Source organism: Pelodiscus sinensis, chromosome 19 (genome assembly GCF_052426305.1).
Source record: "Pelodiscus sinensis isolate ZL-2025 chromosome 19, ASM5242630v1, whole genome shotgun sequence".
In the NCBI taxonomy this organism is placed as follows: Eukaryota; Metazoa; Chordata; order Testudines; family Trionychidae; genus Pelodiscus; species Pelodiscus sinensis.
The window spans coordinates 25,416,272-25,439,072 of record NC_143070.1 but is presented as its reverse complement, the minus strand read 5'-3'; the positions used below and the strand labels follow the sequence as shown (position 1 = coordinate 25,439,072).

The 22,801-nt window shown below is 50.1% G+C and overlaps 2 protein-coding genes across 3 annotated transcripts in view; both read right to left on the bottom strand.

The window, feature by feature from the left end:
• LOC149522394 (zinc finger protein RFP-like) overlaps positions 1-22,801 on the bottom strand; it is a 97,392-nt gene that overhangs the window by 69,006 nt on the left and 5,585 nt on the right. The window lies entirely within an intron of this gene.
• LOC142821538 (uncharacterized) lies at positions 1,478-22,717 on the bottom strand. Its single transcript, XM_075912772.2, is given in 5 exon segments — positions 1,478-4,729; positions 4,731-5,814; positions 6,104-6,217; positions 20,388-20,588; positions 22,511-22,717. Coding segments are annotated over 4 exon segments (1,515 nt in total). The 5' UTR covers positions 20,575-20,588; positions 22,511-22,717; the 3' UTR covers positions 1,478-4,599.

Here is a 22,801-nt window from a genome sequence, read left to right as displayed (position 1 = left end):
AAAGCCTGCAGTATAAATCCAGCCTGAGAGAGGAGAGGAAAGAAGGTGGCCTTCAACAGGCTGGATGCATCTACACAGCATCGTGACCTTGAAGTAATCTGTGCAATGTGAGTGGGCTGCCCAGGGGAAGGTCTGTGGGGAGTTTCCATGACAACAACAGCAATAAAGTTTCCTAATCTACACTCATGTGAATGTGATTTATTCCTCCACTAACAAGTGTCTCTGAAGCGATGAAAAATGCAGGGCCCAGGTGCAGGGAGCCAGGTCACATTCTCCTGCCTGCTCTCCCAAAAGAGACAGACTCGCCTCCCCTTTCTTTTCCCCCAGCAATTGTCATGCTGCAAAGCAGAGTGGTGATAGCAAGCTTAGAAGCATGTTAGGCTCTGTGGTGCAATGGAAAGCATGTTGGACTTCTAAGTTATAATGCCTAGTATGAGCCTAACTAGACCTTCAAAGGTTGTGGGTTCAAGTCACATTAGCTGCTTTCTTATTTCCAAGGCACCTTTTACAGAACAGGCAATCCTTAGGCTGACCCTGGGGTGGGCTTAACTCCAGACAGTTCCCAGTGGATGGAAGGGGTTGTTCTGAAAGGCTGAAGGTGCCATTAGACCCTTTTGTACCTCATGTCTCCTACCAGTGCTGTGCAACGCTCAGGCTATGTCTACACTACACTGTTCTTCTGGAAAGAGCTACCCAAACTGCGATCCCCAATTTGCATAGCATTTTCCGCTAATTTTTGTGGAAGAGGCTTTTCTGACATTCGGCCTGTCTAGACTGGGCCAAGTGTTGGGGGGGAAAAAAACCCTTTTTTGGAACATCCCTTCTTCCTCATAAAATGAGGTTCACAGAGATGCCAAAAAAGCATGTCTGCTCTTCCGAAAAATTGTTTGGAAGAGCCGATGTGTTCTCTAGACTAAAGCGTTGTCTCTGTAGTGAAGACAGAGCCCTGATGTAGCATCTTATTTTAAGTTTAGGGTACAGCGTAGACAGAGGGTTGACATACGATACACAATTTGAGTTATGGAAGTTGTCATTTTGATCTTATTTTGAAAAACGCTTTCGTGTTTACACAGCACCAAATTGCAAAATACAGGCAGTCCCCAGGTTACGTACAAGATAGGGACTGTAGGTTTGTTCTTAAATTGAATTTGTATGTAAGTCGGAACTGGCGTCCAGATTCAGCCACTGCTGAAACTGACCAGCGGCTGACTACAGGAAGCCGTAGGCAGAGTTGCTCTGCCCTGGGCTTCCTGGAATCGTTGAAACTGATCAGCGGCTGATTCCAGGAAGCCGGGGCAGAGCAACTCTGCCTCGGGCTTCCTGTAGTCAGCCGCTGCTCAGTTTCAGCAGCGGCTGACTTGGAGATGCCTGGGGCAGAGCAGCTGGGGTGCTGTCGTGTTGGTCCAGTAGCGCCGAGGAGCAGTGCTGTGGGACCAAACTGGTAGTGCCCCAGCTGCTCTACCCCAGGCGTCGTCGGCGAGAAAAGCCTGGTCTGCTGGGGGGGAAGAGCCGGGGGGCGCACTAAGTGCGCCCACCTCCCCCAGCAGACCAGAGAGACGCGGGTGGCGGGACCGCCAAGACGTGCTGCGGTCCTGCCCGCATCCTCCATGGCTTTGCTCCACATCTCCCTGGTCTGCTGGGGGGAGCCCTACTAAGTCTGGGCTGTCCCGCTGCCTGCGTGCTCCTCAGTTTTGCTCCGCGTCTCCCTGGTCTGCTGGGGGGGACTCCCCCCCAGCAGACCAGGGAGACGCGGAGCAGCTTTTCTCGCCCCGGAGGACGCAGGCGGCGGGACCGCAGCGCATCTGGGCGTCCTGCCGCTCCCATCCTCCGGGGCGAGCAACGCCCCGTTCGTAACTGCGGATCCGACATAAGTCGGATCCGCGTAACTCGGGGACTGCCTGTAACCTGCTATTCCAAAATGTCCCTTCCTCCTCATGGAATGAGGTTCAGGGATGTTGAAATAGCGAGCCTATTGTATTTCAAAATAAGGGGGCACTGTTAACACGCAGGATAGATATTAAAGATGCCTCCGTACCCCAAAATAGCGCTGCATTGTCAAGGTCACCATTCAGGACCATAGCAGGGGGCAGGTTTGATGCAGAATTTTCAGCCTTCTGCTCTTGGGACTCTGTTGCTGTCTGCAGCCATGCATAGGCCTGACCCTGCGTCTCCAGAACCCCAGCCCCTCACAGGCTGCCAGACAAGAGACAGACCTGACAAGGGGGAAGGTGTTTTCAGGCTCACAGCAGGGGGCACAAACTCCTCTCCAGGGAGCCTGCAGGAAAGGAAGCCAAAGAAGATGTATTTTGAAGAGTTTGTAATAACCAGCACATAGAAACCAGCCCAGCATCAGCTGGTCCCACTGAAATTTGAACTCTGATTGCAGGATTCAGAGTCCTGAGTGCTGCCTCTTACACCATGGGACCAACACAAGACACCTGTGACTCAGCTGGGCCAAACTGGAGCCCTGGCCCAGGCCCTCTGGGACCAGCTTTGCTTCTTTTCCTTCCACTTAGAGCCCCCTTCTTCTCCTGGGCTGCAAGGAGCCTCTCTGGGATACCCTGAGACAGGCACAGAACCCTGCCTCCCCACAGCCAGCCCCACCCCACTGGTTTTGGCAGATCAAAGCGGGAGAGGAGGGAGGGGCTCTGCTCCCCCTACTAAGTCTTACTGAGATGTTGAGCTTTTCTCCTGCCCCCCTCAGCTTGGCCTCCCTCCTCTGCCCCATTCCTGCCTCACTTCCTTCTTGAGCACAAGGGAGGTACCAGGGGGAGCCAGCCCCATACACCAACCTCCCAGGGCAGGAGAGGCCAAGCCACAAGCCTCCAACATGTTCCTGGCCTAACTCATCTCACTTCCCAAGGTTGGCACCAAGGGGCATTCTCAGCTGATGTCACCCCCTCTGTCATGTGGAAGTTGGGCTTAGTCCAGGTAGCAGAAGGTATGCTTACCTGGGCACCAAGGGGAGCAGCAATAAGAGAAGACCCTGTTTCTGCCTGGCTTTAAACCAGGGACCCTTGACCTGTTAAGCAAACATAATAACCACTACACCACAGAAACAAACTGAGGGCGAAATTTGGATGACGATTCTGTTACTAGCTCTTTCAAAGTACACTTTCACTGGATTAGACTGGGAGGAAAGTGGAGTGGTTGGGATGAACGGCACACTGCAGAAGTTACAGGCAAAGAGGGCACAATGCAGGATTAGTGGTAAAGAGTGCAGGTGCAGCAGATGGGGAACTCATGGATGCAGAAACAGTGGATCAAGGCTGGGTGGGAATGAAACCGGGCGCCAAGCGGGAAAGTTTTCAGAGTGCATGTGTTCTGGGTCATGCACATTGGTAATTACCTTTTGTTTCAGTATTTTTCTTCCATAACAATTTGAAGTGTGTGTGTGTGTGTGTGTGTGTGTGTGTGTGTGTGTGTGTGTGTGTATAAAATACATGCATGTGTAAAACTTCTCAGTAACTCGTGTGCCACAATGACACACACCCAAACAAGTGCACAACATGTCACTTAGTGTGCACAAGAAAAAACTCGCTCTACTCCTGGATGGAAAATTTAACAAGGAATACTAGTTGAGGGCTTCAGGTGGGGGTGTGATCTCAAAGATGGAGGGAATTGACATGCAGGCCACTGAAAGGCTACAACGAGGAGAGAAGTATCAGAGGGGCAGCCGTGTTAGTCTGAATCTGCAAAAGCGGCGAGGAGTCGTGTGGCACCTTATAGACTAACAGAAGTGTTAGACTGCGCATAAGCTATCGTGGGCAAAGACCCACTTCATCACATGCATCTGACGAACTGGGTCTGCCTACAAAAGCTTATGCTCCAACACTTCTGTTAGTCTATAAGGTGCCACTGGACTCCTTGCCGATAATGAGGAGAGAAGACTCCCACAAGCTCTCGCTCCCCCAGCTTAAGTGCTACTGTGAAGGAGGAGGAGAAAGACACACTTCTCCCTGACATGGCAGATATGGGGCTGGGGCCATGGGATAGCCAACTGTCCTCCAGCCACGGCATGTCTGGGTCAAGGTTGAGACCAGTAGATAGAGGTATCTCTCCCCCCTCAAAGCCCTAAAAGCTTGCATGGCATTTAATAGGCTGTGTCACAGCCAACTGGCCACACAGGCTAAAGGGAACTCGGGTTATAGATTTATGCCCTCTATGAGTCCTCCAACGGCTAATAAGATTTGAGCTCTGACTGAAGCTTCCCCCCCAGTCAGAGCAGCTGAATGGTTTTCTCTCCTCTGTGGGTTGTCTTATGTTTAACAAAGTCTAACCTGTGTTTGAAGCCTTTTCTGTAATCAGAGATGTTATGAGGTGACTCTTGTACATATTATCGAATGGCTAGTAATGCAGGAGTACTGACTTAACCTTTTCCTGCAGTCAGAGCAGTGAAGGGTTTCTTTCCTGTGTGGGTTCTCCTACGGGTACCAAGGTCTGAGCTTTTACTGAAGCTTTTCCCCACAATCAGAGCAACTGAAAGGTTTCTCTCCTGTGTGGATCATCCTGTGTTTAACAAAGTATGAGCTTCTACTGCAGCTTTTCCTACAGTCAGAGCAGGTCAAGAGTTTCTCTCCTGTGTGGGTCCTCCTATGTCTAAAAAGGTTTGACTTCTGACAAGCTTTTCCCACCATCAGAGGAATTGAAAGGTTTCTCTTCTGTGTGGGTCCTCCTATGGGTAACAAAGTCTGAACTTTTATGGTAGCTTTTCCCGCAGTCAGAGCAAAGGTTTCTCTCTTATATGGGTCCTCCTATGGATAACAAGCTTTGAGCTGCTAATGAAGTTTTTCCCACAGTCAGAGCAATTGAAAGGTTTCTCTCCTGTGTGGGTCCTCTTATGGGTAACAAGATTTGAGCTGGTAATGAAGTTTTTCCCACAGTCAGAGCAATTGAAAGGTTTCTTTCCTGTGTGGGTCATCCTGTGGGTAACAAGGTTTGAGCTTCTATGGAAGCTTTTCCCGCAGTCAGAGCAATTGAAAGGTTTCTCTCCTGTGTGGGTCCTCCTATGGGTAACAAGGTCTGAGCTTCTATTGTAGCTCTTCCCGCAGTCAGAGCAATTGTAAGGTTTCTCTCCTGTGTGGGTCCTCCTATGGGTAAGAAGGTATGAGCTGCTAATGAAGTTTTTGCCACAGTCAGAGCAATTGAAAGGTTTCTCTCCTGTGTGAGTCCTCCTATGAGTAACAAGATTTGAGCTGGTAATGAAGTTTTTCCCACAGTCAGAGCAACTGAAAGGTTTCTCTCCTGTGTGGGTCATCCTATGGGTAACAAGGTTTGAGCTTCTATTGAAGCTTTTCCCGCAGTCAGAGCAATTGAAAGGTTTCTCTCCGGTGTGAGTCCTCTTATGGATAACAAGGTAAGAGTTTCTATGGAAGCTTTTCCCACAGTCAGAGCAGTGATGGGGTCTCTCTCTTGTATGTATTTTCCGATGGTTCGTAAAGTGTGAGTGCTCACTGAAGCTTTTCCCAGAGTCAGAGCACTTGAAGGGCTTCTCTCCTGTGTGGGCACTTTGATGTTCAATAAGAGTTTCACAGTCACTGTAAGAGCAGGGTGACTGTTGATGGGGGATTTTCTGTTGAACAGTTTCTGTGTTTCTTTTCTCCCCTCTACTCCTATGACTGGATTTACCCTGTCCCTCTTCTGGATGGTTTCCCTGCTGTCTTTCTGGGCTATGCTGAATCTCACAGCTCTCTCCTTGCTCACATATCTGGAAAACGTGTCCTTCAGATCTTCCCAATAACATCCCACATAAAGCCACTTGCTCCAGTCCTTCCTGCTGAAGACTCTTATAGTTCTCAGTCAGCATCCCCTCACCTGTTGGGATAGAGAAATAATCCAGACAGGAGTTACTCTCCATGATAACCTCAAAGGAAAAAAAGAGGAATAAAAAAGGGGGATACTCTCAAATAATGGTTGAATTATCATGAGCTGAGTTCATCCTCCTCCTTCACAACCCTTCCACAGAGGAGAGAAACCAGCCTTTCCACACCCACCACAGACTGATGGGAGTTGAAGACAAGCTGAACAGACAGACTTCATAAAAACACACAAGTTACATCTCAGAGACAGAAATTGGTTTGAGTCAGTTTAACTGATTGCTCACCTGTCTGGGTGTGGCTGATGCTCTCCCCTTCCTCACAGCTCTGAGGATCTGAGACCTGCAACTCCTCCTCTCGCTTCACCCAGGAGACCGCATCAGTTTCAGAGACTGGAAATCCTGTTTGGAGAGCAATGAACCAAGTGCTGATCTTGTTCATTAAGGTCTTTGCCATTACTGCTTCCAGAGCCAGGATCCGAGTCCCCCACCCAGAGCGGCTCCTTTCCCACCTTGCAGAGAGTGGGCTCTGGCTGGTACAAGAGCCCAGGACACACTCACCTGCAGTAAAGGTGAATCACCCCCACCTCCTGCCTTGGGAATGGCCCAGCTCATTCCCATGGGGAGCTGAGCACTCTGCTGCACTCTCCAGGGTACAACTCAGTCCCCCTCACAGCCCGTTTCATCCCCCTGGCATCCCAAGACTAGACAGGAACACACTGCTCAGAAGGGGAGCTCTAGTGAGGGCTTGCAGGTCTGACACCAATGTCCCCAGGCAGGGCTCAGACTGCCGCGGCCACATAGAGGAAGGACCCAGCAAATCTCTAGCTCCCCAAGCCTCTGTCCACATGACTCCTGGCTGGTGGGCTGGGCTTGCCCTGATCTTTGGCTCAGATGCTCTACTTGGGGTAGGAGGTGGCAGAGGAAGTTGCCTGAGCATTTAAGTGAAAATTTGGCTGGTTGCTTCAGGTCCTGCCTATGCGCCACACTCCTGACCCCAATTGCCTGCATCTGGTTGGGCCCTGCCAGCGCCCACAACAGCTGCCATTCCCATGGCTGCCCAGGGTGGTGCTAGGCTTCTCACCAGACAAGCCAGGGCAGAGCTGGGCCGTGCTGCTTCTCTGGTGCTTGCGGCTGTTGCTCAGCTCCCCCTCTGCAACCTCCATTCTACTCTGCCAGCAGCAGCCTTTGTGTGGTTTCCCAGTTGGGCTCTTGTGGCCAGCCTGGCCTTTGATCTGGTGCCCCTCCAGGGCTGCACAGAATCTATCACCTTTACACCTTCTGAGTGTGTTCCTCATAGCTTCAGCCCCACCCGTTCTCGGACCTTCATTTAGTGTTCAGATGATCCACCTGTGATGTGACCATGGAGATCATTGTGCTACCGCTGTTTCACAACTGCAAGAAACTTTTGTTGAAATGTGCTATGTGCCATTGCAATGTGAATGTTCTAATGGGATGACTATGATTATCTTGTTTATGTCCCTATTTTTGAACTAGAATAGGCAGGCGTTGGCAGAATGGTTGGGCAAAGGGTACCAACTAACCAGGCAAGCACATTCCTGAGCAGGAGGAGGCCAATCAACACACAGATCTCCACAGCAACTGCAAACAAACAGTCCTAAGAGATGGCTCAGAAAGTCACTGACTCTTGCGCACATGAGCAGCATGAGGGGATAATGGATATGGATGTTTTGCTCAAAAAAACAGGCAGAAGGCTAAGGGGGTAGCAACACACGGAATGCAACATGCATCTTGTTTCAAATGTGGCAGAATACAGCCTGCAAACTACATGACTCTGATACTATTTGGTGTCCGGGAGGTGGACTGGCATTAGTATGCCCACATCTAAAGGACCTCTGCCCAGCCTACAGGGAGGGTTTATAGAGCCCAGAAAACCAACTGATTACACAGGACAAATAATGAGAAAACAGGGATGGGTGTGAGGGTCAAAGGGCTAAAATAGAGGGAACCATATGGGGATACCTAGCAGAGAACCCCAGACAGCACCCTCTGCCCTCCGAAGGTCTCAAGTCAGCCAGTGGACACTGCCCGGATACATCATGAGATACAGGAATGGAAATAGGCCCCACAGTGACAGACCCCTCCACCAGCCAACCTCCTCTCCCTGGTTTTGTAGATTGCCAAATTGGCGATAGCCATGAGGAGGTTGCACAGGAGGTCCCACCACTTTGTGGGGCCATGAATAGGGTGTGTATAAATTAACCAGTGGGGTGAAAAGTGTTGCCCAAACCTCAACAGGAGGTTCTAGAGGAAACAAAAGAGGGGCTGTAACCTAGCGCACAAGAGGTAGATGCGTGCCAGGGTCTCACTCATGCTACAGAAGAGGCAAGTCTTGGCAACAGGGGTGAACCGCACCAAGTACATTCCTGTGCTCTCCACTCCATGCAGGATTCTCCAGCTGATGTCCCCAGGGGGCCATGGAACCAAGCTCAAATAGAGGTTGGCCCACCGGGGCTCACCACCCTCTATTGGTGGTAGGAGCTCCCGCCACTTGGTGTCTGGGTGGGACATGAGGGTGGGGAAGTGAAGCGTGAAGCACAAGTGTGTACAGGTGATTCTTTGGCATGGTTCAGAAGGGGACCGGCTGCAACATGTGCAGCCAGCTTGGGTGACAAGGGGGAGGTGGTCGGGAAGGTACATGTGGATGGGGGCTGATGGAGAGATCAGGAGGGCCGGGGGTGAGAGGTGGGCAGGGTGCACCCTTTCGCAGGACCCTGCTTAGGTACACCCGAGCAGTGGGCAGCAAAGTGTCCTTCACTCCCTGAAGTATGCACAGGAGAGTACATAAGGTGGAGAGCCCCATGCACTGAGCGAGCGCCCGAGGATCCACCCAGTCTCCCCGGTCGTAGTCCAGGAGGTCTCTGACTCTGGTGACTTCTGCGAGGACCAACCTCTGGTGCACTGAGGGGAACTCTGCAGCCTGCACATGTAGATGGGAATTGTGTAGCAAGGGCTCCTCGAGGAGGTCTGCCCCCATGGTGGCTCCTAAGAACCTGGTTGCCACAAGCAGCTTCCAGGTTCGAAGGAGGTCCTGGTAGAAGGCCGGCAGCCTGGAGAGGTCTCACAGAAGACTTCTCAAATAAAGGAGCTGGCTGTCATATTGGAGGTCTCAGAAGTGGCAAAGGAAAGCATGTACAAGTGTGTACCACGCCGGACTACCTGAATCAAATAGGAGTCTCTGCAGGGTCCGGAGGTGGAGGACATGAACCCACGTATGCAAACACATCAGGCCCTGTCCTCCCTCCTCCAGGGGGAGATAGAGAACCCCTGCAGAGATCCAGTGCAGTCCTGGCCAGAAAAAATGCAGCATTAGCTGCTGGATATGAGCCAGGAAACCTGGGGATGGGACCAGGGTGTGGAGACAGTGCCAGAGCACGGACTGCCCAATTGGTTAAGCACCAGTGCTCTCCCACGGACAGAGAGGAACCAGAGGAGTCCTGTCCATCTCTGCTACCATTCAACCATGCTGAACTCTAAACCTTGCCTGTTCTCCGGCAGAGAGGGATGCATGGCAGAGAGAAAAACACCTAGATAGAGCAGCGGACCCGCGCTCCACTTGATGGCCTGAAGTATGGTTGGGAGGGAGCCCGCCTACCACCCAGCCCCTACCACTAGGCCAGAGCTCTTGATCGAGTTGACCCGGGCAGAGGAGGCCAACAAGGAGATGGCTTGGCAAGCCTCCACCCTTGCCAGGTCGCCCGGATCCTGGACCAAGAGGAGCATGTTGACGGTATACACCGACAGGATCAGACTCATCTCTGGCTCATGAAGCACCAACCCCATCGACCTCTTGCGAAGGAGATGGAGGAAGGGCTCCAGGGCCAGACCGTACAGCTGGCCTGACAGCAGACAGCCGTGACATACTCCTCGAAGCTGACCAGTGTGGTTAGGGCGTACAGCACCTGGAGAAACCCCACAAAATGGGGCCCATGGTTCATCCGGTTGAACACCTTCTCCTGCTCCAAGGACAGGAGGATGAACGACAAACCATCCCAAATCCCTAGCTCTAGAAGATCCCAGACCAGGAAGAGGCTGTAACAGATGGTACATCCCCGGATGGTGTAGGTCTCGTCCGGAAGGACCACATCCACCAGCACAGACTTTAGTGTTAGGGAAATGGCTTTGGCAAAGATTTTATAGTCTATGCCGAGGAGCAAGATGGGACACCAATTCCTCAGATTGCGGAGGTCCCCCCTCTTAGGCAAGGCAAGCATGGCTCGCCTGCACAATACAGGGAAGACTCCATTCTCCAAGGACTGAGCCCAAAAGCTAGCAAGGTCCAGGCCGAAGATGTCCCAGAACACGTGGTAGAACTCCACGGTCAGTCCATCCATGCCCGGGGATTTACAGGTAGGCATGAGATGGAGGGCTTCCGAGAACTGGGCCAGAGAGAGGCACAGCTCTAGCTGGTCCCGATTGCCCATGCTGACCGTCGGGAGTTCGTTCCAGAGAACACTGTGGGCATTGGCTGGATCCGGGGAAAACAGAGAGGGATAGAAGGCATGAGCCCTCTCGCGCATCTCCACTGGATCAGTGAGGGGGGTGCCATCCTATGCCAGAAGGCAGACAATGTGCTTTTTAGCACTCCTCTTTCTCCAGGGCGTAGAAGAAGAGGGAACCACAATTCATCTCCTTCAGGAGATGCAAGAATGAACAAACCCCTAATCATTTTAGCTGACCTCTTCTGAACCCTTTACAAGGCCAAAATATCTTTTTTGAGGTGAGACCACCACATCTGTACACAATATTCAAGATGTGGGCGTACCATAGTTTTATACAGAGGCAGTAAGATATTCTGTGTCTTATTTTCTATGTCTTTCTTAATAATTCCTAACATCCTAGTGGCCTTTTTGACCGCCACTGCACACTGTGTGGAAGTTTTCAGAGAACTGTCCACGATAACTCCAAGATCTCTTTCCTGATCTGTCATAAGCAAATAAGCCCCCATCATACTGTATGTATAGTTGGGGTTATTTTTCCCAACGTGCATTTTACACTTATCCACATTAAACTTCATTTGTCATTTTGTTGCCCAATCACTCAGTTTGGTGAGATCTTTTTGGAGTTCCTCACAGTCTGCTTCTGTCTTGACGATCTTAAACAGTTTTGTATCATCTGCAAACTTTACCACCTCACTGCTTACCCCTTTCTCCAGATCATTTATGAATAAGTTGAAAAGGATTGGTCCCAGGACTGACCCTTATGGGACACCACTAGTTACCCCTCTCCATTCTGAAAATTTACCATTTATTCCTACCCTTTGTTTCCTGTCTTTAACCAGTTCTCAATCCAAGAAAGGACCTTCCCTCTTATCCCATGACAATGTAATTTACAAAAGAGCCTTTGGTGAGGGACCGTGTCAAAGGCTTTCTGAAAATCCAAGTATACTATATCTACTGGATCCCCCTTGTCTGCATGTTTGTTAACCTCTTCAAAGAACTCTGATAGATTAGTAAAACATGATTTCCCTTTACAGGAACCATGCTGACTTCTGTCCAACAAATTATATTCTTCTACGTGCCTGATAATTGTATTCTTTACTATTATTTAGACTAATTTGCCTGGTACTGAAGTTAGACTTACCGGTCTGTAATTGCCAGGATCGCCTCTAGAGCCCTTTTAAAATATTGGTGTCACGTTAGCTACCTTCCAGTCATTAGGTACGGAAGCCGATTGAAAAGATATGTTACAAACCACAGATAATAGTTCAGCAATTTCCCATTTGAGTTCTTTTCAAACCCTTGGATGAATGCCATCCGGTCCCGGTGATTTGTTAACATTAAGTTTTTCTATTCGTTCCAAAACTTCCTCTAATGACACTTCAATCCAGGACAGTTCCTCAGATTCGTCACCCAGAAAGGAGAGTGCAGATTTGGGAATCTCTCTAACATCCTCAGCCGTGAAGACTGAAGCAAAGAAATCATTTAGTTTCTCCGCAATAGCTTTACCGTCCTTGATTGCTCCTTTTATATCTCGATTGTCTGGGGAACCCACCGGTTTTTTAGCAGGCTTCCTGCTTCTAATGTACTTAAAAAACACTGTTATTTCTTTTTGAGTTTTTGGCTAGCTGTTCCTCAAAATCATTTTTTGCTTTTCTTATTACATTTTTACACTTGATTTGACAGTGTTTCTGTTCCTTTCTATTTCTCTCACTAGGACTGGACTTCCACTTCTTAAAAGATACCTTTTTGTCCCTCACTGCTTCTTTTACATGGTGGTTAAGCCACAGTAACTCTTTTTTAGGTCTCTTACTATGTTTTTTAATTTGGGGTATACATTTAAGTTGGGCCTCTATTATGGTGTCTTTAAAAAGTTTCCATGCAGCTTTCAGGGATTTGGCACTAGTCATTGTGCCTTTTAATTTTGGCTGAACTAACCTCCTCATTTTTGTGTAATTCCCCTTTTTGAAATTAAATGCCAGGGTGCTGGACTGCTGAGGTGTTCTTCCCACCACAGGAATGTTAAATGTTATTATATTATGATCATTATTCCCAAGCGGTCCTGTAACGGTTATCTCCTGGACCTGATCCTGCACTCTACTCAGAACTAAGTCAAGAATTGCCTCTCCCCTTGTGGGTTCCTGTCCCAAGGTCCTGCCCAAGTCCCGTCGCTCTCTCCTCCGTGGGCCCGACCTTGCCACTTTTGGCAGTGGCAGCAGCACTTGCACACTTGTCTGGGCTCTGCAGAGCCCGAGCAAGATTGACCACGGTCACAACTGGAGGAGGGGCAACCCCAAGGTCCAGACCGTCAGGGCCAGTGGCAATGGTGGGGCCAGTGCCCTCCCAGGCGTTGGGGGTCCCGGGTGCCTCTCCAAACAGGGCCAGCCCCTTCAGATGTGCCCCGCTGCCCAACAGAGAAAACACCGGGCGTCCCCCATGGTATAGTACACCTGGTATCAGGCCCATTGATGGGGCACCAGAAGTGACCCTTCTAGGGCTTCTCCGCCACGTCCCGCTGACAGTAGTTGGATAGAAACCTGCCGGCAAAAGAAAAGGACGTGGCAGAGGGTAGGGTCTTTGCAGCCTAGAGAAGGGGACTCAGGACTGACAGACCTGACAGGACCCAGGGTGGAGAGGAAAGGTAGTAGGCCAGCATTGGGGAGGAAGGGAAGAACAGAGGACAAAACCACTCATATGCCCAGGTCCTCCAAAGGCTCGAGGGGAACATGGACTCCCCCCACTGCGGTGGCGGCCTTGGATGCCAGAAAGAATACCACCTTTCTGAACATCTTAGAGACTATCACCACGGCCACAGGCCCCACCACGCTTGCCAACGCCAGTACGTAGGTCTCCACGTGGGGCGAGGCCGCCACACGGAGACAACGGACCCCGTGCCTCTTTGTCAGGGTGGAAAAGGGGCCGCAGCCGCCGGAGATGGAATTCTGGGAGGCAACTTTGGGGGTGGCAGGTGGGGGGATGGCAGCTACCTGGGTATACTCCCTGGGGGCTGGGATACCATCGCCCCCAGAGCTGGTGGAAGGAACAGGGGGAGCGGGAAGGAAGGGGGGCTGCGGCCTGCATGGGGGCAATGGCCAGGGAATGAGCCCTCACCTCAGGTTTTGCCTTCCAGGCGGGGCTCTTGCCCTTCTTGGTCCGCTGGCCCTTCCTACCCTTCAGGTGAGTTTCTTCAATGAGTACTAGAGGTGCCATGGCAGGGGCAGTCGAGGCCCTGGAGTCCTCGTCCATGTCTGCCCCTTCCACCATAGTGACAGAGGGCCCGGCAACCTCAGAGGGTCTGTTGTTTTTAGGGAGGAGTGGGAAAGGTTTGGCAGGGGTGTCACCAGACAACCCCTCCATCATGGTCATGGGTCAGGAGGGAAGGACAAACAACCAATTAGGAGAGGACCGAATATGCCAGAGGAGGGAGCAGGAAGGGGAAGAAAGGAGGTTCACTGCTCCCCCCCCCCTCCACTAGGCTGCAAGTGGGGTGGGAGGGCGATGATTCAGAAAAGAGAAGGGAAGAAGAGTAAGGTGTACAGCTCCCAACACAGAATGGAAAGAGCAGCTCCTCCGGCTGCACTGGGGAGATGAGGGGTAAATTATTATTTAAAGAACATGGGGATAAGTGAAGCTGTGTGTGTGGTAATTAAAAGGTGGGGGAAGCTTTAGCGCCTAAGAGAAGAATGGGGGTGGGGTATAGGCACACAAGAGGGTAGATGGGACAAGCAGCGGAGAAGGAAGGCAAGTAGTGAAGAGATGCCTCCTCGGCCTCAGGGAAAGCGGAAACTACAGGAATGGTGGAATTCAGGCTTGCAGAGGTGAAAACCCCCCAAAAGGAACAAAAATAGACTCCCAAGAAGATGGGAGATGTGAGGGGGGCCTCCCCCCCACCCGAAGGCAGGGCAACAGAGACTCTCCCCAACCCCTGTGCACCTTCAGCAACTAGCTGAGGCAACAGGGGGAAAGCTGCTTGCAAAAGGCAGGAGGAAAAAGGGGCCTGGCCCAAAATGTAAGGGTAGCCAGGGTCTGCCTGCCACAAAAACAGCAGCCCCGCCCCACCCACAGACATCCCCTCTCCAAAAGGAAGAAGAGCAGAGGAGTGCAGGAGAAAATACAGCACCCCAAAAGCAGGGAGCTACCGAGGCCTCATGGAAGGTTTACAAAAGCCTACAGAAGGCAGCCATACTGGTAGGTGAGTTAATACCTTCTGGTGTCTAAATTAGCCTCACCAGAGCACGGCCCAGCAGCCAGGATATTAAATAGAGGCCTAATTGGGAGGCAGCTTGCAGCTGGAGTTAATTAAGCACCTGCTGCCAATTAAGGCCTCCAGGTTCCCATAAAAGGATTCATCTCAGGCAACAGGGGGCTTGACAGCACAGCACAGCGGGAGCAGAGCACAGCGGGAGCAGAGCAAAGCAAGGAAATGGTGAACCCCAATGACTAGCCTGTGATGAGAATAACTTGGTAAGTGGGGACCCTTGCCTCTAGGGAAATCCCAGGACAACAAAGGGGGCCCTGTGAGTCTCTGAGGTGCCCAAGTATCTGCCAAGAAGCACAGAACCCCAGGGAGCTACCAAGGGACTTTGTCACACACTATATGAGAAGTCACAGAAGGGGCATGTTGATACTGGCTGAGAGGCAGCATTCTGACTGTGCTGGTACTGTTATTGGGTTGGGACAAGTCTCACTGAACCTGTGCCTGAGGAGCTGGGACACTAGCACCCTGCTCCTTTTCACAAACTTGGCTGAGCGCTTTGAGCCTCTGAATGGAGTCTGGGTTTTTCTTAGTGGCAACCCTGGGCTGTGCTGCATGGGCAAGCTGCACGCTCTGCCAGTGTCACTGGCATCAGAGCTCTAGAAAGAGCTGCCCTCCATAACACTGTGGCACTAGCAGCAATTCATATGGCACTGCAGGAAGCAAAATTATCAATCACAGCAGCACCTGGGAATTCTGGTGTAAATCAGGACTCCATTGTGCTATCGGGATGCTCATATGGAGCTAAGCATCACCCCTCTGTAGTGTAGGTACCCTTCCCAGCCCTGAGAAACAAGGACACACCATAATAGCTATTAAAGAGAGAGGTGATCGCACACAGGGAGTAATGTTAGTTCGAACCAAGGGCTTTGGTTTGAACTACCACATCCCAGCTCCTGGTTTCAACCAGCTGTGATTCGAACTAGCACGTGGGCGTAATCATGTTAATGAAGCATGGACTATTTAAATCCCAGCTTCATTAGCAATTCTGGTCGCCTACATTTGCATCCCTATCTTAAGATAGGGAGCAAGTGTAGACTTACTCCATGGGACTTGAAGACTGGAGGCCCAAGTGTCGACCCTACGCTAGATCAGAGAGGATGAAGACTTCCTCGATAGAAGGCAGCATTTAATCCTGGAAGCACGGCAGGTGGAAGAGCCAAGAGGGCAGTACAGGACTAGAAAGAGAACTGGCAGCAGGTAATGTCTAGGAGGGGAAAAAGGCCAGCACAGGAATCCCCCAATGCTATAAAGGTAAGTACAGGCAGTCCCCGGGTTACATGGATCCGACTTACATCAGATCCCTACTTACAAACTGTGTAAGGCAACCCCACACTAGCTGCTTCCCCCCAGCAGACCAGGGAGACGCGGAGCGGCTTTTCTCAGCAGACACCTCAGCTTGAGAATAAAGGACCGAGGGAAGTGAGGTATGGGAGAATAAAACTGAGCTCTGGAGAAATGTTTGGCTACAGTTTCCCCTACAATATGTACCAGTTCTGACTTGCATACAAATTCAACTTAAGAACAAACCTACAGTCCCTATCTTGTACGTAACCCGGGGACTGCCTGTAATCACTTTCAGGCTCTTTGGTGGTGAATGCTTTGGAAGGGACCTCACAAGGAAGAAACAGGAAGGGAACACCATGTACTACAAGGCATGGGATGCATAGTCCTAGGGATGGGGGTTCCACAACCACCACCCCCATAAGATGATGACAGGTGGTGGTGGTTGGGGAGTCTCTTCTAAGAGGGACTGAGGTGTGCTGCTTACTGGGAGCTTGAATTCAGGATGTGACTAAGAGTCTTACAAAACTGATCAAGCCTTCAGATCATATCCCTTCCTGCTTCTCCACGTGGGAACTAATGATATGGCTAAGAATGACCTTGAGCGGGTTACTGCGGATTATGTAACACTGAGAAGAAGGATCAGAGAATTCGGAGCGCAAGTGTTCTCATCCATCCTCCCTGTTGAAGGGAAAGGACTGGGCAGGGATCTTCGAATTGAGAAAGTAAATGCATGGTTGCGCAAGTGGTGTCGGAGAGAAGGCTTTGGTTTCTTCGACCATGGGACTCTGTTCCGAGCACAAGCATTGTTAGGAAGAGATGGGATCCACCTAACAAAGAGGAAGAAGCATCTACGTGGGCAGGCTTGCAAACCTAGTGAGAAGGGCTTTAAACTAGGCTCATTGGGGGATGGTGACCAAAACCCTGAGGGGAGTGGGAAAGTCGGATACTGGGAAGGAATGCAAAGAGGAAAGAGCAACAGAGGACCCCTGATTCGAATGGAGAAGGTAAGGCAATCAACTGGTTATCTGAGGTGTTTGTACACCAATATGAGAAGCCTGGGCAACAAATAGGAAGAACTGGAGGTCCTGTCCCAGTCCAAGAAATTATTTAATTGGGATAACAGACTTGGTGGGATGACTCGCTTGACTGGAGCACTGCCATGGAAGGATATAAACTGTTCAGGAAGAGCAGGCAGGGGAGAAAAGGAGGAGGAATTGCATTATATGTAAGAGCACTATGATTGCTCAGAACTCCAGTATATAGAGGGGAAAAAAGCCTGTTGAGAGTCTATGGGTTAAGTTTAAAGGTGCAAACAATAGCAGTGATGTTGTGGTTGGGGTCTACTACAGGCCACCGAATCAGGTGGATGAGGTAGATGAGGCTTTCTTTGGACAACTGAGAGAAGCTTCCAGATTGCAGACCCTGGTTCCCATGGGGGACTTTAATCATCCTGACATCTGCTGGGAGACCAATACAGCAGTATACAGGCAATCCAGGAAGTTTTTGGAGAATGTTGGGGATAATTTCTTGGTACAAGTGCTGACGAATCCAACCAGGGGCCGTGCACAACTTGACCTTCTGCTCACAAACAGGGAGGAACTAATAGGGGAAGTAGAGGTGGGAGACAACCTGGGAAGCAGTGATCATGAGATGGTAGATTTCAGTATCCTGACCAAAGGAAGAAAAGAGTAGTAAAATACACACCTTGGACTTCAGAAAATCAGACTGACTGGCTCAGAGACCTGATGGGCAGAAATCCCCTGGGATGCTAACATGAAGGGGAAAGGAGTCCAGGAGAGCTGGCAATATTTTAAAGAAGCCTTATTGAAGGCACAGAAAGAAACCATCCCGATGGGTAGCAAGAGAAGCAAACATGGTAGGAGACCGGATTGGCTTACAGGGGAAATCCTTGGTGAACTTAAGCACAAAAAGGGAGCTTACAAAAACTGGAAACTTGGACAAATGACCAGGTAGGGGTATAAATGTATAGCTCGAAAATGCCAGGGGCTTATCAGGAAGGCAAAAACACAATTGGAATTGTGACTGGCAAAGGATGTGAAGGATAACAAGAGAGGTTTCTACAGGCACGTTAGCAAGAAGGTGGTGATCGGACAAGGTGTGGGGTCCCTACTGGATGAAGGAGGTAATCTAGTGACAGATGATGTGAGGAAAGCTGAAGTACTCAATGCTTTCTTTGCTTCTGTATTCACGGACAAGGTCAGCTCCCAGACTAATGCACTAAGTGACGCAAGATGGGATGAAGAAGGACAGCCCTTGGTGGGTAAAGAACAGGTTAGGAACTATTTAGAAAAACTAGACATACACAAATCCATGGGTCTGGACTTAATGTATCCGAGGGTACTGAGGGAGTTGGCAAATGTCATTGAGGAGGCTTTGGCCATTATCTTTGAAAAGTGGTGGAGGTCGGGAGAGATCCCGGATTATTGGAAAAAGGCAAATGTACTGCCCATCTTCAAAAGAGGGAAGAAGGACTATCCAGAGAAGTATAGGCGAGAATTACCTCGGTCCCTGGAAAAATCATGGAAGGGATCCTTAAGGAATCCATTTTTAGGCACTTGAAAGAGGGGAAAGTGATCAGGAATAGTCAGCATGGATTCACAAAGAGCAAGTCGTGCCTGACCAACCTGATAAGCTTCTATGATGAGGTAACTGGCTCTGTAGACATGGGAAAGTCAGTGGATGTGATATACCTTGACTTGAGCAAGGCTTTTGATATGGTCTCCCACAATATTCTTGCCACCACGTTAAGGGAATGTGAATTGGATAAATGGACAGCAAGATGGATAGAAAACTGGCTAGAAGGTCGGGCCCAGGGGGTAGTGATCAACGGCTCAATGTCAGGATGGCAGTCAGTTACTAGCAGAGTGCACCAACGTTTGGTTCTAGGACGGGTTTTGTTCAACATCTTTATTAATGACCTGGATGAGGGGATGAATTGCACCTTCAGTATGTTTGCAGATGATACTAAGCTAGGGGGAGAGGTAGACATGCTCGAGGGCAGAGATAGGGTCCAGAGTGACAGACAAATTGGAGGTATGGGCCACAAGAAATCTAATGACGTTCAACAAAGACAAGTGCAGAGTCCTGCACTTCGGACGGAAGAATCTGAAGCATTGTTACAGGCTGGGGACCAACCGGCTAAGTAGTAATTCTTCAGAAAAGGACCCGGGGATTACAGTGGATGAAAAGCTGGATGAGAGTCAACAATGTATCCTTGTAGCCAAGAAAGCTAATGGTGTATTAGGTTACATTAAGAGGAGCATTGCCAGCAGATCCAGAGATGTGATTATTCCCCTTTATTTGGCACTGGTGAGGCCACATCTGGAGTATTGTCTAGTTCTAGGCCCCCCACTACAAAAAGGATGTGGACGCATTGGAGATGATCCAGCAGAGGGTAACCAAAATGATTAGGGAGCTGGAGCATATGACTTATGAGGAGAGGCTGAGGGAGTTGGGTCTGTTTAGTCTGCAGAAGCAAAGAGTGAGGGGGGATTTAACAGCAGCCTTCAACTTCCTGAAGGGAGGTTTGAAAGCGGCTGGAGAAAGGATGTTCTCAGTAGTGACGGATGGCAGAACAAGGAGCAATGGTCTCAAGTTGAGGTGGGAGAGGTCCAGGTTGAATATGAGGAAAAACTATTTCTCTAAGAGTAGTGAAGCACTGGAATGGGTTAGCTAGGGAAGTAGCGGAGTCTCCATCCCTAGAGGTTTTTAAGACTGGCCTGACAAAGCCCTGGCTAGGTTGATTTTAGCTAGGACTGGTCCTGCCCAGGGCAGGGGGCTGGACTTGATGACCTTCTGAGATCTCTTCCACCTCTATGGTTCTATGATTCTAAGGTCACACAGGCAGTCTGAGACGGGCAGAGAGCTGAACGCAGGTCACCTGAGCATGAAGCCAGACATTCACACAGGAAGCCAGACATTCACACAGGAAGAGGCAAGTGAGCCCCAGAGACAATGAAACTGAACTTTTGTAAGGAAACCCAGCCTGTGCCTGAAATGCAAGCAGAGCCCTGCTCACTTTTATCTACTATCGAGCCACTTCCCACAAAACACTTGCAGAGCATGAACTGCCTCATCCAACCTTCCTCAGCCCCAGCATCCAGCCCCTCCCACTGGCAAGAACCAGCATGTCAGAGATTAGCCACAGGTAGGGAAGGACTCTGGGACCTGCACCCTGCTTCCATTGGCTCAGCACACTGCCAACAAGGGGAACCTGCAGGCACTAAGAGCAGCCAGACCCAGAACTCTGGTACTTGCTGTTCCTGCCTGAGCCTTTCTACTCACACCTCCAGTCAAGGCATAAAATGGGCAAGACAGGAAGGAAGCGCACTGAGACCTTAACTGTGGGAAGAGCAGCATCATTCTTATCTCCCTGAACCTGCTTTCCCTGGGAGGGGAAACGGAAGGGACAGTCTTTCACTGTTAGGATTATTGGGGTAGATACTCCTGACATTGGGGGCAGAGGCAATGAATTAACCTGAACCAAACCCAACCCAGCTGCTCCAGAGCCCACCCAGCTTCTGTTATCCAAGGGGACAGGAATCCTTACCCAGCCAGGTCACAGCCTCATAATTCTCCTGCATCACATCCCTGTAGAGGGCTCTCTGGCCCGGGTCCAGCAGAGCCCATTCCTCCTCAGAGAAATACACAGCCACCTCCTGGAAGCTCACCGGCTCCGCCACGGCCATTTCCTGTCCCTGGCTCTGCAGGCTGGAGGCTGAGCTGGAGTCAGACATGGGTGTTCTGCAGCCTGGCAGGGGGAGAAGGGGAATTGGAGACAATTCAGAAGGGGCTTTAATCCTTTCCACCCCCCAATTCTCCCCAGACTCTGTTCCTGGTGACATGTGCTAGACTCTGCCATTGTGGGCAAAAGCTTTAGTCTAGATATTCCATAAACAGCGCACACAAGTTAGATCCCAAATCCACATTCATTTCTCTCCGTATCTGGCTTGAGTTACAATATTACTGTGTCTGCAACAATGGGATCTAGTTATCAGCACCCAGTGTTTCTGATAAGCCACGTATTCATCTGCCTGGACATGGACATAGATTAAATGCAGGCTGCTGTATTTAAAACCCTTAGTCTTCATTCATGGATTTGCAGCACAAACTTTGCTCTCTCATCTGACAGAGACGTTATAAATCCTTTCCAAAAGAGAGTCAGTGAAGTTAACACCACCATTCAGATGCTTATTATTAAACACGTGCTGAGTGTTAGCATGATGAGATCTTAAAATTCATGGATTCATGGGATCAGAAGATATCCTTAGTCATGCAGTCTGACCTCCTCAGTGTCACAAGCCATTACACTCAGTCCAGTTACCCAGGCACAAAGCTGTTTCCCCACAGTGTATTTTCTAGAAAGTCCCCCAGGGATCTGAAGACCTCAAGAGATGGAGAATCCACCAGGTCTTTGCTCATTTGTTTCAACAGCAAATTCTCTTCCCTATCAAACATTTGTGCCTCTTTTCTTGTCTGAAATAGTCTGGCTTCAGCTTTCACTTACATGGCTCAGTGGGAGCCAATCCACTCGACGGGGTGAGCAATTCATTTTGATAGGGGGCCAAATGGAATGTGGCTGAGAGCTGCACTCTTTCATTACATTAATGCAGGATCTGGGATGTGTGTTGGGAGGAGGACCCTTGGGGTAAGGGTTTGGGATGCAGGACAGATGGGGGCGTGTAGGAGGCAGTTTGGGTGAAGTAGGCAGGCTGTGATCTAGGACACTGGATTAGCCAACTACTCATTAGATATTTAAAGTACTTTTAATTTAGAGAAGTGATTTAGTGGACAAATAAGGGGCTGTGGGTTTCTGATCACTGAGAGGTCTTGCAAATATAGCTGCAGGAGGAGGACAGAGTTTGGGTATGCAAAGCGGGGAGCAGGAGTGAGGAGCAGAGATGAGGAAGGGAAGGGAGAGGTTGGGCTATCAGAGGCAAACTCTGGACAGGAGACTTATCTGAGTGACTCCTGGCCACAGGCCAAGCACCTCAGGCAGGCAGGGAGCCTGCCCAACCCTCTCTCAGGCTGCAGGGCCATGTGGGTGTGTATAATTATGATCCAGAGGGGAGCTGGCACAGTGCTTTGTTTCTGGTCAGAAACCGGCCAATGAGATTGTCCTGGGGGTGGCAGCAGCGCCTAAAGCCTTCCCCGCTCCCCTCCGGGCTCACAGTCACTTTCTGAGTGGCTTTCAGATGGGGAGTGGTATTCGTGGGTTGGTTCCGATGGTTTGGTGGGGTGGATCCGACCCATGGGCTGTATTTTGCGCAGGCCTGCACTAGACTTAACAGCCCTTGGGCATCCACCAGTTTCTTGCCTTGAACAAACTGATACCATGGAAGCCAGTCAGCTCTCAGCCTTTCGGCCTATTTATTGTTTGAAACCAACCCCATATTGAAACTGACTGAGCAGTGAAATCTGAGCCGGAAGGTGCTGTCCTTTGTGTGCTTTAAATTTACCCTTTTAGCATCACAAACCCATAGACCAGTGTTTCTCCAAGTGTCCACAGGTCTCCATGCAGTGCCTCTGGGTCTCCTCACTAATCAATGGCTGAGATTTAGGGCTGCGTGCACCGTGGTTGCTGGGTTTGGTTGGTAGCTTTAATGACAATCTCATGAAGATGTTTTCACAGGAATTTCTCATCATTTAAAGAATCTCCACCTGCAAACTCACCTTGTCTGAAAGCTCCCAGGGATTTTCCTCTTGCTCTCTCCAGTGCAGAGGGCAGAGTGTCTGGTGGGGAAGGGATAAGAGAGGTGAGATTCCAGGCTCTCCTATTTATAACAATGTCCCCACACTGAACTCTGCATTTCACTTGTATCCTAGACCAGACACACACACTCAGGTATTTAGTATGAAAGAATCTGAAATTGTCATTTCCTTTCTAATTAGGGCACCTCCCAGCAATGGAGCCAATATCCCTGCAGCCCCACCCCCGTCCCAGGAGAGACAAGCTGTAAATGA